This window comes from Monodelphis domestica, chromosome 3 (genome assembly GCF_027887165.1).
Source record: "Monodelphis domestica isolate mMonDom1 chromosome 3, mMonDom1.pri, whole genome shotgun sequence".
In the NCBI taxonomy this organism is placed as follows: domain Eukaryota; kingdom Metazoa; phylum Chordata; class Mammalia; order Didelphimorphia; family Didelphidae; genus Monodelphis; species Monodelphis domestica.
Window position 1 is genome coordinate 81,692,273 of NC_077229.1, and position 13,483 is coordinate 81,705,755.

Genomic DNA, 13,483 nt, shown 5'->3' on the forward strand with positions numbered 1-13,483 from the left:
ACTCTCCCTTCACCCCCTCCTGTTAGAATTCTTTGTCTCCTTCAAGACTCAACTACTTGCTAGGAAAAGCTTTCCGTAATCTCCCAGCTGCTAGTACCTTTCCTCCCACCTACTTGCTTAGCACAGAGCCCGGTATATCCATGGGGAGTTAATAAATATTTGCTGATTGTTATCTAGATTCTTCCCCACCCCCATTAAATTCCCCGTCATACATAAGAGTCTCTGTCAATTTATAGTGTTTGTCACTAAACTCCCGCTGCTGACCACAGGCAGGGCCTCTCACGTCATCCCTATATCATGTCAACACCGGCCACAGACAGACTGATGGACAAAGAGAAACAAGAATGAACACACGAACAAGAACACATGCGAGTCTATGCTCTAGCCCCGCCCCTTCGGGTGACGTAACCAAACCCCGTCCAGGCTGACAGGAGGTGGAGCCTAGGGGTGTGGAGCCGGTTCAACCCTGGCACGCCTCAACGGCTGTACACAGGAGTGGACCGGCCCCATTGTGTTTCCCAGTTTTGATTGGTTAGTCCCGGATCCCGACTCGCGAGTTGTTCCGGTTCCGGTTCCGGTTCTGGTGGCTGCTCCACAGTCACCATGATCGGGGATATCTTGCTGTTCGGGTAAGGGGCCCGGGGCTGGGCTGAGACGTCTGGGGTTGGGAGGGGGGATTTTAGGGGCCACACATTTCCTGATCTCGCTCTGATCCTTTTCAGGACGCTGCTGATGAACGCTGGCGCCGTGCTCAACTTCAAGCTGTAAGTGACGCGGCGCGTCTGGGGCCTGGTCCCCCTGCTCCGCCCCTCCATGAGCCCCGCCCTCTTCTTTGCACCGCACTACTTAGCCTCCATCACGCTGTTCCGCCCCAGCCCCGCCTCTTCTCCGCCCCTCTAGGGCTTGGAACACCCGGTGGTGCTCCTCGGGAGAGAGACACCCAATCGAACCCTCCGCCCCTGCCCCAACCTGCAACCCGCCGGCTTCATAGAGACCCCGGGCACGTCCTATAGCTCTCTCACTTTTGAAATTCCTGTCCCATAGAGTCTTATTGATAATCACTTTACTTTTGCAGAGGCTCCCCCTTAAAGATGCAAAGACCTTTGGCCCACTTAGATACTTCGAACCCACAGACACCTTTTTACCCACTTAGGACCCCCCCCCCCAAGCCTCCTCATCTCTAGAAATGACTTACACCTAGAACCCTGTCTTCCGTATAAGCCTTACTTATAGCTACTCACAAAAAAAACTGTCATTTATGTATGGAGCCCTTTTACTAATAAACACTCTCCATAACTCCCTGCCATCTGTAGAGTCGACTTACTTAAAGACATCCTTCTCACCCACATAGAATCCTCTGGTATCTGTAGAACCCCTTGTCTACCTTTGTCACCCACATAGAACCTTCTGCCTGATGGAGAGCTTCCTAACCTATAATAATCTCCTGCAGTTTCTTGTCTTGTGTAGATTAACACACCCCACTCAACCCCTCATTAACCCATCACTCACTTAGAATTCACACATGCAGAGGCATCAGAGAATATTGGAGAGAGCACTGGTTCAGGAGTCAGAATCCCACTTTTGATGCTTACTTATATGATCTTTTTTTTTTTAATTCTTACTTTCTGTCTTAGAATCAATAGGAGGTATTGGTTCTAAGGCAGAAGAGTGGTAAGGTCTAGGCAGTGGGGGTTAAGGGATTTGCCCAGGGTCACACAGCTAGGAAGTGTCTTGAGGCCAGATTTGAACCCAGGACTTCCTGTCTCTGGATCTGTCTCAATCCACTGAGCCACCCAGCTGCCCCCATTTATATGATCTTGAACAAGCCACATAATCTCCCTCAGCCTCTATTTCCTCATATATAAAATGAGAGGGTTAGACAAGATAGCTTCCCAATTCTTGTTTCTAGAGCTCCCTCACCTATAGATGAACCCATCACTCACAAAGAGCCCTCTCATCTATTAACCATATAGGGTTCCTCAGCAAGTTTTAATCTTTTACTCCAAAAGATTGTTCCCCTTTGCTCCCCTGGAATCATCCTTAGAGAGCTCTCATGACATCTAAAGAATCCAATTTACCTGTGGAAAGTCTTTTGTCCCTATAGAGCAGTGGTCACCCATGAAATCCATATTACCTGTCAAATGTGGAAATTTTTTCACTATATACAATTTTTTATTCTTTGGATTTATTTGTTTGCCTTAGCTTTAGCTCTCTTTATATTATTCTGAAATCTCATACTGTTCCCTGCCCTACAGGAAAAAAAAAGACAACCAGGGGTTTGGGGAGGAGTCAAAGGAACCAAGTACAGGTGAGTTCTAGGGAGCTCCGGCAGCCCATAACATGAATGATGCAGCGAATATGGACATACTGGTCCCATTCTTATCAACAAAATTTTGATGATCATGCCTTGCTGTTTCAAAAAACTACTTACCCTTTCTGGGCCTCAATTTCCTTATAGATAAAAATGAATGGATTATTCTTTGATGACCTCTGGGGTCCTTTTCCAGTTCTGAAGTTTTTCTGATTTCCTGGTAGTCATTTGAAAGTTTATTGCCACCTATTTGCTGAAGATGAGTCACAGACTGTTAGCATTGGGTAAGACCTTTGTGGTTTTCTGATTCAGCCTCCTAGCCAATTTGGGAATTCCCTCCAGAGCATCTGTGACACCTTCAATGACAGAGTTTGTTTATCTCATGAGGGCAGCCATTTGTTCTCTTTTAGACATTTCTACCACCAACTGGTTAAATTGAAATCACAACTGTTTGCCCTCAGAGTCTTATATACATGAGGCACTCAACTAAATATTTGCTAATATGTGTTAGAAGAGTAAGCAAAATTCAAATTCATCAAATGTTTATTAAACACCTATCCATATTACAGGCACTGTGTTTGATACTGAATCGATAAAGATGTAAAACAGCACAGACTGTCCTTAAGAACTAATACTGATAACAGAGGATGAGGTATATACACAGTTAACTAGAATTCGAAGTAGACTCTGATACAGGCAAAAGAAAGATTGCTTTCATTTGGGAAAAATGAGGGAAAGTTTTAGAGAGAAGGTGCTACCTGAGTTGAGGTTCAAATAAAAAAAAAAGCATTTTGTAGGAAGAAGTATGAAAGAATCGAATCCTTATATCGGAATAGTTACCACAAATGAATGGAAGTTATAGAAGGGCTATTGCATTTTTAAGAAGGCTAGTAATCTAGTTTGAGCTTAAGAATGAATGAAAAGACTAAAGTAAATTAAGACTACAAAAATAGGTTAGAACTATAGTGTGGAGGACCTCAAATGTCAGGAGTTTGTAATTGATACCTTAGGGGATAGGTAGCCTAGAAGGCTTTTGAACAGGGAAGTGACATGATCAGAGCTTCTGTATTAAGAAAGATTACTTTGGCAAGTGTGAAGGGTCGATTAGATAGGACAGAGACTGGAGGTAGGAAGATGAGTAAGAAGCTCTGATGGTACAAACGAGATGAGGAAGACCAAGGGTGATGACAGTGTAAGGGAAAAGAGGCAATGGATGCAAGAGGCATTCCCAAGGTGGAATCAATACAACTATGCAGCTGTTTGTATTGAAATCAGAGATTCAAAGAGTTGTGGAGGCGAGTGGAAAGGAAGAGTCCAAGCTGCTCTTGAAGTCCATAGCTAGGATATCTGGTTGGGTGGTGGTATAGGAAGCAGGCAAGTTGAGAGGAGGTGCTAACTTGCAGGGAGAACAGTAATGATTTCAATTTTAGACATGTTGCATGTCTTGGTGGTGCTGCTCATCCATCCAGGCAGATATATCTAAGATAGAGTTAGTAAGACTGGCCTGGAGCTGAGGGGAGAGATCTGATAAGCATCTGCAAAGATGATATTTGAGCCCTAGGTTGGTCTCAGATCACTATGGGAGAACAAGTATAGATCCTGGGGAAACATCTGCACTCTGGGGTCTGGAGGAAGATGAGTGAGAAATCAAGGCCAGTGTAGCCAGATGATAGTGCTTGTAGAGCAGAGCAAAGAGTAGGAAGGCTGGGAAAGCTAGAAGTGCCAGGTTGTAAAAGGCTTCAGTGATTAACAGAGGGTTTTATATTTGATCCTAGAAATCATAGGAAGCCCCTGGAGCTCATACCTACTTCACAATCCAGCTCTGCTCTGGCCTTCCTTTGGTCCCCCCACCAGCTCTGAGACCAAGGCCTGACATACAGATGATATTTATTGTCTGACTGACTGATCTTGGAGAAGTTGTTTCCTTTTCCTGGGCCTTGGTTCTCTCACCTGTAGAATGAGAGGATTGACCTTGCTGGCCTTGATAAAAGGTTCCTTTCATCTCTCAACTCACATTTCACTGCCCCATAGTCTCTCTGAAAGTAGACTCTTTGGTTTCACAAGGAGTGACAGCCCTAGGGCAATTTTAATGTTGGGTTTACATGCAGCATGGATGGTGGATTATGCCCACCTTTGCCTCTTTTTTTTCACTACAGGGGCCCTTCACTGGCAGCATTTAGATGAGAATTCCTTCTGCCTTGATATTTCCCGTGGGGCAGTACAGGTGGCAGGAAGCTAGGGAAGATTAATGTAGTTAAGAAGAGGGAGTAGAGCTTGACCTTGTGCTGACTGTAGGGATTCACTTGGGAATTGACAATACTTCTTTGTGTGCTTTTTCTAAGTGCCATTACTGGGCTTGGTTGTCAGTAACCAGAATTATTATGGACATATATAATCAGAAACAGTGGGAATCCTTGAGCTAAGGCCAAGACATTTAACTGGGCTGGTTCACTGACTGGGAGCGATGTCTGTGCCTTGAACAAAAAAAATGCCCAAGCACTTGCCTTGTCTTGCATTTCTAAGCATATTTTATTTTCAAAAACTCCTTTCGGTGCCTTTGTTTGATATTCTTGATAAGGTCTCTCATTCTCAAACCCTGAGTTCAAAGTCTGTTTTCTTCAGGCATCTGCTAGAGGAGATGAGCTCTGTCTTACCCACTAATTTAGACTTGTAGCCAGTTTTGGAGCTGGAGTGGAAGTTGGAGGCCATCTAGTCTCAAAAGCTCATCATATAGGTAAAGAGATTGGCCCCCCAGTAGGGAAATATCTTGGTGAAGGTCTCAGAATTGTAGATTATGACTGGAATCCAGGTTTACTGACTCAGCTCTGGGGCTCTCTCTATTGAGAAGCCCTCCTGTTGTCACCATGCCAACTTTTGAGGGAAGTATTTGGCTTACCTCTTAGGCCATCCTCTCATTATCCAGATCACAGTGAGTAAGCTGAAAACTACTAATTGGATTTCCTTAAATATTTAAGTGTGACTTGGGTGTAGTGGGAATAAAGATGGATTTGGTTCATTTTTTAAATATTCTTTAAACTTAATTTTTACCAGTTACATGTAATAACAAATTTCCACATGAGTTTTCCTAAGTTCTATGATTGAATTTATCTCCCTCTCTCCCCTCCCAGTGCTGGCAGGCGATTCGATCTGGGTTATACATGTATTACCATGCAAAACATATTTCCATATTGGTCATTTTTGTATAAAAAAAACCCAAATAAACAAGTGAAAAGTCACAACAGTTTTTCTCTGGAGATGGATAGCATTCTTTGTCATAAGTTCCTCAGAATTGTCCTGGATTATTGCATTGTCCAAAATGGCCAAGTCTATCACAGTTGATCAAGGAATGGATTTGGTTCAGATCCTGCCTTACTGGCTATGGGGTGAGATTCATGACAAGTCAAGAAGTCTTGAATATTACTCTCCTGTCCACATCTGAAAACAGTAACACATGGAGGAACTACATCAGACTGGCATGAAGCTGTAAATACATTGTTTTTCAAACCTTTAAGTGACATGTAAATATTAGTTATTAAGGAAAACATACACAGGCATCTGACTTTTCAATGTAAATTATCACCAGACATGTTTTAAGGGAGCTACACAGACTTAGAGCAGGGAAGGTCCTTAGAGGCCAACTAGTCCTACCCCACCTTATTTTATAGGTATGGGACTTGTTCCAAAGTCCCCTGAGTCCAAACCTGGGGTGCTTTCCACTGTATTATGCTTAATGCAAACAGAATTTATATGGTGTATCTTGACTTCAGGTGACAACATCAGGGAGTTCTTATTGAGTCTCAGATACTTTCGAATCTTCATCGCCTTGTGGAATGTTTTCATGATGTTTTGTATGATTGTGTAAGTATTGTTATTTACCTTTTAATTTTACATAATTATTATTTTGCTACAATAACTTGGGCCCTTTTCTTATATGAAAATTAGTTGTGGAATAGTGTGGGATCATATGACATCATATATAAGATAACACTTTGTACTTTGTAAGTAACTGTGGTAAATTCCATCTCCAACAATCTTTTTTTTAAAATATATTTTATTTGATCATTTCCAAGCATTATTCGTTAAAGACATAGATCATTTTCTTTTCCTCCCCCCCACCCCCCATAGCCGATGCGTAAGTCCACTGGGCATTAGATGTTTTCTTGATTTGAACCCATTGCTTTGTTGATAGTATTTGCATTAGAGTGTTCATTTAGAGTCTCTCCTCTGTCATGTCCCCTCAACCGCTATATTCAGGCAGTTGCTTTTCCTCAGTGTTTCCACTCCCATAGTTTATCCTTTGCTTATGAATGGTGTTTTTTTCTCCTGGGTCCCTGCAAGTTGTTCAGGGACATTACACCGCCACTAATGGAGAAGTCCATTACGTTCGATTATACCACAGTGTATTAGTCTCTGTGTACAATGTTCTCCTGGTTCTGCTCCTCTCGCTCTGCATCACTTCCTGGAGGTTGTTCCAGTCTCCATGGAACTCCTCCACTTTATTATTCCTTTTAGCACAATAGTATTCCATCACCAACATATACCACAGTTTGTTCAGCCATTCCCCAATTGATGGGCATCCCCTCGTTTTCCAGTTTTGGGCCACCACAAAGAGCGCAGCTATGAATATTTTTGTACAAGTCTTTTTGTCCATTATCTCTTTGGGGTACAGACCCAGCAGTGCTATGGCTGGGTCAAAGGGTAGATATTCTTTTGTTGCCCTTGGGCATAGTTCCAAATTGCCCTCCAGAATGGTTGGATCAGTTCACAACTCCACCAGCAATGAATTAATGTCCCTACTTTGCCACATCCCCTCCAGCATTCATTACTTTCCTTTGCTGTTATGTTAGCCAATCTGCTAGGTGTGAGGTGATACCTCAGAGTTGTTTTTATTTGCATCTCTCTGATTATAAGAGATTTTGAACACTTCTTCATGTGCTTGTTAATAGTTTTGATTTCTTTATCTGAGAACTGCCTATCCATTTCCTTTGCCCATTTATCAATTGGAGAATGGCTTGATTTTTTGTACAATTGATTTAGCTCATTATCATCTCCAACAGTCTTAAAGGTCATTTGGGAGGCTTGAGAGCCTGAATTTAGGGCATTCTTCCTGGCTTCTTGCTTCAGTGGTCATATATACACCTAGAGAGATGAGTCTAAGTAGAGAACAGAACTTCCTAACCTTGATAGGACCTTCCATCTCCAGGCCTGGCTCTCTCTCTCCACTAAGCCACCTAGCTGCTCTCTTTGCTGATTTTTTTAAAGCTGAAATTTCCCAAAGCCACAAGAGGCTTGAATAAGTGAGTAATGGGAAAAGGCTTTATTTTCTTTTGTAGGAAGCTAGACACTAATAAAGTTGGTAGAATTATGAATTGGTCCAAATATCCTAGGAAAGAGTTGGGAATTTAATTAGGCTGGAGTTGATTATGAATTTTTTAAAAACACCATTAATAAAATCTTCTGCTAATAAATTCCTCTAGAGACTAGTTGAAATCTGGTGGGATCTAGAGAAAGAGATTTTGAGATATTTTTCTTGCCTTTCTAGGGACATTTTTCTTTCTTGGCTTGTGTTGAGATTGTAAAGATGAAAACTTCAAGCCTTAAACATGAGTTTTTATATTTTATTGTCTCTCTTGGCATTTTGTTTAGTTCATGGAACTAAGTGGTTTCCAATTCACAGCCCAGCACTAGAGCTTTGGCTGTCATTTTTTATTCAACTCTGCCAATAGCAACAAGTATTCATTTGATGCTGACTGACTGACCTAGACACTAGATAGAGCAGATCTAAAGATAGGTATGGCTCAATCCCTGTCTAGGATTTTTTAATGATAGGAAGTATACAAAAAGTCATAATGAAAATTAGAATTTGGTTAGTGCAGAAAGCAGAGTGAAATGGAGAAAGTGCTTCTAGCAAGTCTAGAAAGTATCCTAGAAGATGGAATATCCTGTGCTGAAGTATAAAGATCCCTGGCTGAGGTGACAACTAAACTGGGTTTGAGTTACATCAACCACTCACTGAAAATATGTAACTGGGAAAGTCATTTTATCCCTCTGAATCAGTTTTCTCATTTGTACAGAAACAAAAGCAATGCCACCAAGAAACATTGGGGATTAAATATTCCCACTCAATAGCCCCCACAGGGTTGTTATGAAAATTGCTTTGTCAACTTTAAATGTGCACTATTAATGTCAACTGTCAGGCAGAGATGGAGTCAAAAAGCATATTTGAGGAATAGGGAAAGGTGTGGAGATGAGAAAGCATAAGGTATGTTCAGAAGAGCATGGAATTACCCCATTTGGCTACAGCATACCACATGAGAGCGTAAAAATCCCCAGAAGTCCTTGGCCACTTCCCAGAATGCTTTGTAATCTCACTGAGATACTCACCTGGGCAAGATCAAAAATTTCTATTTAAACTGGTTGTAAAGCCTACTGGCTCTCTTTCCTACTTCCATTTTGGAGCACACATGACTCTTGACCTAGCAGGCAAGATGTGAGTGGTTGTGAATGGGCTCTCTGGGCCTAGACATGCGCTTTCTTACTTGTACTTTCTTAAATTCTTAACCTTTAATAAACCTCTAAAAAATGTAATACTTCTAGAGTAAAACTAATTTTTATCTGCCACAGTTTGGCCTAAAATTTTAATCTTAGCAAGAGGGGGAGGTGTGTGAATGCTAGATAGGCAAGAGAGCCACAAAACATGGAATCTAGAATGCTACATTTACTCTCTTAGGCCTTTGTTCTTTATCCATGAGGGCCAAGTTACTCAGGGCTTTGGAGCCGTAGAGTAGCATGGTGATAGGACCCTGAGCATTGGCACCATCCCCTGACTCTAGCCTTGTTATGGCATGTTCTTGCTTTAAGAGCCTTAGAATTTGTGGGGGACTGTGGCTGACATGGAGAAATATGTCTTTAACCCAGCCACTCCTTTGTTCTTCGGTGTTGCTGGAAGAAGGCTAAAATTTTTTAATGTTTTCCTATAGAAAAAATAGCATACACAAATTGGTTCCATTTCAGGCAGTTACATCAATAAGCCTTGGGGCTAGGATAGGGCATGTGGGAGAAATAAGTAGTGTCATTATTTTTCTAGGATTCTGGGCCCAGAGGGGTGGAGCACTAAAGAGTTTGTGGCCTCAGTGGTTGCTCTACTTAAACCTTCACATAGCCCAGAGTTATTGTGCTCTTATTGTAGAGTACTTGTTTCCCCCAATACTCTGGGCCAACTTCCTTTGGGGGTGGTCAGGCATGTTTCTTAACAAAAATTCTTACCAAGGATTTTTTTCTTCCTCGCACTGATATTTCTGTCCTTCATTTCTCATAGGTTATTTGGCTCTTGAAAAGTCATGGCTGGAGAACCAAGAGCCAACCTTATAGGATGTTGATTTCTCTGATCCTGACAACTTTGAGAATGTGTTTGACTGGAAACTGTTGACCTTCCAATGGAGTAAAAGTTTGTGGGACCAGGGGTGGGGTGGGGGAAAGATGTATGCAGTGGTCCTTTGGCCACAGTTTTCATTTCCAAAGGACACTTTAATACAGCCTCTGAAACTGCTCAATGCACTAGGTGTTTGGTATTTTGAAAGGATTCAAAGGTGCTTGAATAAATATGTTCTTTCCCTCCAGATAAGAAGCTATGTCTAAATCTGGCAAAGAAACTAACCTCTCAAGGATTGCTTTAAAAGAGCTGTGTTTAAAGTTTATTTTTTGTGGACCTTTTTTTTTTGGGGGGGGGGTGTTGAAAACAAAACACGCCTGGTATTTTGTAATTCTCCTCTATTATCTGTGCATTGCTCAGTGGCTGGTCAGCTTTTACGCTCCAGTATGGTCTTTTTCTCTCCAGAGTTTCTAAATTATGAGTAATGATTGCACTGTGCTAATCTATCAGAGCTCTTGGGCACAATTCTCATCCCTGATTCAGGAAAGTTATTCAGGCCAACTAGTTAGTGTGCTAATTTACTACATTACTTTAGAGAACAGACACTCTTTTAGAGGAGAGGCTAATTTTAACACCCAGACAGAGGAAGAAAGTGAACCATTTATGAGTTCAGTAAAAGATATAAAAGAGCTCTACTCTTATTGTGTTTAGTACCAACAACTTTTAGGGAAAACATTGTGAAAAATATATTTTCTTCATCTCAAAGCCCTTTTAGTCATAGTATTTTATTAAGTATTAGTAAGAGCCAGTGTATTGTTTAGTTGTGATATTAAGGTTACATTCTAAGTATTTGACTCCTCAAAATTGCTTTTATATTTGGTAATTTATAGGGCAAAGAAATCAGCACACTATATGTAACCCAATGATGGAAGCTTAAAAAGCAAAGGAATAAGAAATGAAATTGTCAAAAGTGAGGGTCAGATCACTACACTCAAGGAACTTTTTTGTTATTGTCTGCTTTTTTAAAATTCTTTGCTTATAGAGAATCCCAGGGAGGGAAAAAGTGTAGTGATTTACAGAAACAACTATTGAAAATAAAATTCATCTGTAAAAGGGATCTATGGCTTATACTTTCTTTACTAAGAAATTGGTCTTATTCATATTTCCAGTTTCATATTTCTCACATGAATGGTCTATTTTGGTGTGCTGTCAAAATTCAGTGCAATCCACTGAATGTTTTTTAAATTGTCTTTGATATTTTAGATCATCTACATTTCCCACTATATCACTGTCCTAACCCCTTCCCAGAAAGCTGTCCCTTATAATAAAAAAGAACGGGGAAAAATTTCAGCAAAACTCACAGAGCAAAGTCTTAGACATTGTAATTTTGCACCATTTGGTAACAGCAGACAACTACCTTTTTGTAATCATTATGTATATTGTTTTCCTGCCTCTGCATACATCATTTTGCATCACTTTGTATCTTTCTATGCTTCTCTTTAAGTCCACATTTTTGACATTACATTCATGGGGGAGGGAGGGGTGGACACATTGCTTTCATGGACCATAATTTATTCAACCATTTCCTAATCACTAGACATCTACTTTGCTAATAATTCTTTCTTACTACAAGAGCTATGACATATTTTGGTGTAGAAGAAGCCTTTCTTTTTGTCATTGACCTCCTTAGGGTATATGCTTAACAAAAGAATATTTGAATCAAAAGATGTAGACATTTTTATAACTTTTTTGCATAATTCCAAAGAGTTTTCCAGAATTGTTGGGCCAATTCCCAAGCCTAACAATAATATATACCTTCTCCAACAGTGATTATTTTTCTTTTGTTACCTTGCCAATTTGCTGGGGGTGAGGTAAAACCTCTGGGTTGTTTTGATTTGCATTCATCATTACTAAGGATTTGAATCGTTCTGTCATATTGTTAATCGTTTATAATTCTTTTGAGAATGACTTTTGGTTTTATATAGTTATTTCCTTATATAACTTGCCTATCAGACCCTTATTAGTAACATTTGATAGATTCTTTTTTCCCATTTGGCTGCTTCCTTTTTTTTCTAGTTGTGTCAGTTTTGTTCAATGAATGCCTTTTAATACCTGTTCTTTCTGTCCTCTGTTCTGCTCCCCTCCCTCGCTTTATTCTGGTCTCTACCTTTGGACATGTTATCCCTCATGCCTGGAATAGACTTCCTGCTTCCTCTACTCCTCCCCCCTGCCCCCATTCCTTTCTCTTTATTATTGAAATTATTCTTTCCTTTCAAAACCTAATGCAAGTGTCACTTCTCCTAGAAGCCTTCCTGGATCTACTAAGCTGAAATTTCTGGGTCTTTCCTGCTTTGAAATTCTCCTAGCTTTTGTTTGTTTTTTGTCTTTTTACCTCATTCTCCTTTATTTCTTCCCTCTCCCCTCCCCCCCCCATTAGATTTCAAATGCTTAAGCCCAGAATTTGTTTAGTTTCTGCCTTTGTATGCCCATTTATGCTAAGGCACAGTGAATTTCATATAATAGATGCTCAATAAATGGGAGGGGGTTGATATAAAGATGAATATAAGTATAATTTGCTCTTATGAAACTCTGGATCTAGTAGGAAGGGGGAGTGTGATCCATACACAAACAACAATCATGCAAAAATATCTTCTTTTGACATTCCTAATAGTGAATAATGGGACTTTTCTGCAAATAACTGTTTAGAGTAAAGACTTTTATTGTAGGCAATACAAACTGCAGTGTTTTGTTAAACAGGCCTGACTTCTTTCATTTGTTGGCTCAGCAATGGAAGCTTTTCCTTAGCTTCATAGGATGCCATCAAGAGAACTAGGGCCTAGTTTCTGACTTGTCATTTTGAAGCACTTTTTAAAGACTGGCTTGGAAGGATTCTCATTGATTTCAGCTTTCAGCTTTTACTAAGCCACCATTTTGGCCCTGCCCCTAAGTCCTAGTTTGACTGTCAGTAACTGACTAGTTTCTTCATCTCAATGAATGAAGTAGTTGTACTACATTGAGATCACAAAGAACCCTTCTTGCTCCAACATTTCTTTATAATTGATTAGCTTTCAAGGAAACACAGACAGCATCTAATTTGTTTGGAACTTAGTTTATACATGGTAAACTCAATTACATATACAAATTTTATGTGATATCATTTGTTGTAAGTTGTAAGAAATAATCAGAATTGAGAAATTCCATTCTGACTCTATGGTAAAGGTTTTGATAATTTAATAAACTGGTATCATTGATTCATTTATATGAATTATTCCTCCACTTAAGTCCTTTGCTTTGCTTTCCTGAGGCACAGAAATGACCCTGTGGGTCATCCCTGTAAGGCACATGCTAGGGCAGGTCAAGATTTCAAGTCCCTACTAGTGACAGGTTGTGCATCTGTTACTGGAACAAGGATCAGCATAATTCATTGTGGAGAGGTTCATCATCAAAAAACTGGCAGAGAATGAATTTTTTGGTTCCAGTAACTCCTGAAGACCAGGATCGAGAGCATCGAAGAGGTTTCTAATCTGTATAAGTAGAAGTAATGAATTAATGACATGGTAAATCTTTTGAAGTGCTAAAGAAGGAAAGGTAATAATAGAACTTTATTCTAAATGATGATTGTTTACATGAATTGTTGAAAAATTACAAAAAAAGCATAAATATTAAAATGTATAAAAGCAATAAAAACAATATAAAAAGCTATTTAAAAGTAGCTATTTGGTTCAATAAATATTATTAAGTATACCCACATGGGTGCTTAATAATTTTTCTTAAAGAATCTGAATATTATAAGTGTTTAA

The 13,483-nt window shown here is 40.1% G+C and overlaps 1 protein-coding gene and 1 long non-coding RNA gene across 4 annotated transcripts in view; one reads left to right on the forward strand and one right to left on the reverse strand.

Annotated features, from left to right (window-relative positions):
- Positions 1-467: 467 nt before the first annotated feature.
- Positions 468-10,800, forward strand: SMIM7 (small integral membrane protein 7). The gene is made up of 5 exons (XM_001363178.5): positions 468-629; positions 723-764; positions 2,256-2,308; positions 6,079-6,169; positions 9,630-10,800. The coding sequence occupies exons 1-5, from the start codon at positions 604-606 to the stop codon at positions 9,643-9,645; spliced, it is 228 nt and encodes a 75-aa protein (XP_001363215.1). The 5' UTR covers positions 468-603; the 3' UTR covers positions 9,646-10,800.
- A 1,976-nt stretch (positions 10,801-12,776) lies between these two features.
- The window catches only part of LOC103103201 (uncharacterized), a 34,692-nt gene continuing 33,985 nt past the window's right edge, over positions 12,777-13,483 (reverse strand). For all 3 annotated transcript variants that reach the window (XR_008917382.1, XR_465940.3, XR_465942.3), the window contains exon 3: positions 12,777-13,207. This is a non-coding gene — a long non-coding RNA (uncharacterized LOC103103201). The remainder of the gene's footprint in view (positions 13,208-13,483) is intronic.

Excerpts from the sequence above, each read along its gene's own strand:
- SMIM7 (XM_001363178.5), top strand. The coding sequence starts at position 604 with ATGATCGGGGATATCTTGCTGTTCGG. Across the intron at positions 630-722 it reads GGGGATATCTTGCTGTTCGG|GACGCTGCTGATGAACGCTG; the intron begins GTAAGGGGCCCG and ends GATCCTTTTCAG. Across the intron at positions 765-2,255 it reads GCCGTGCTCAACTTCAAGCT|GAAAAAAAAAGACAACCAGG; the intron begins GTAAGTGACGCG and ends CCTGCCCTACAG.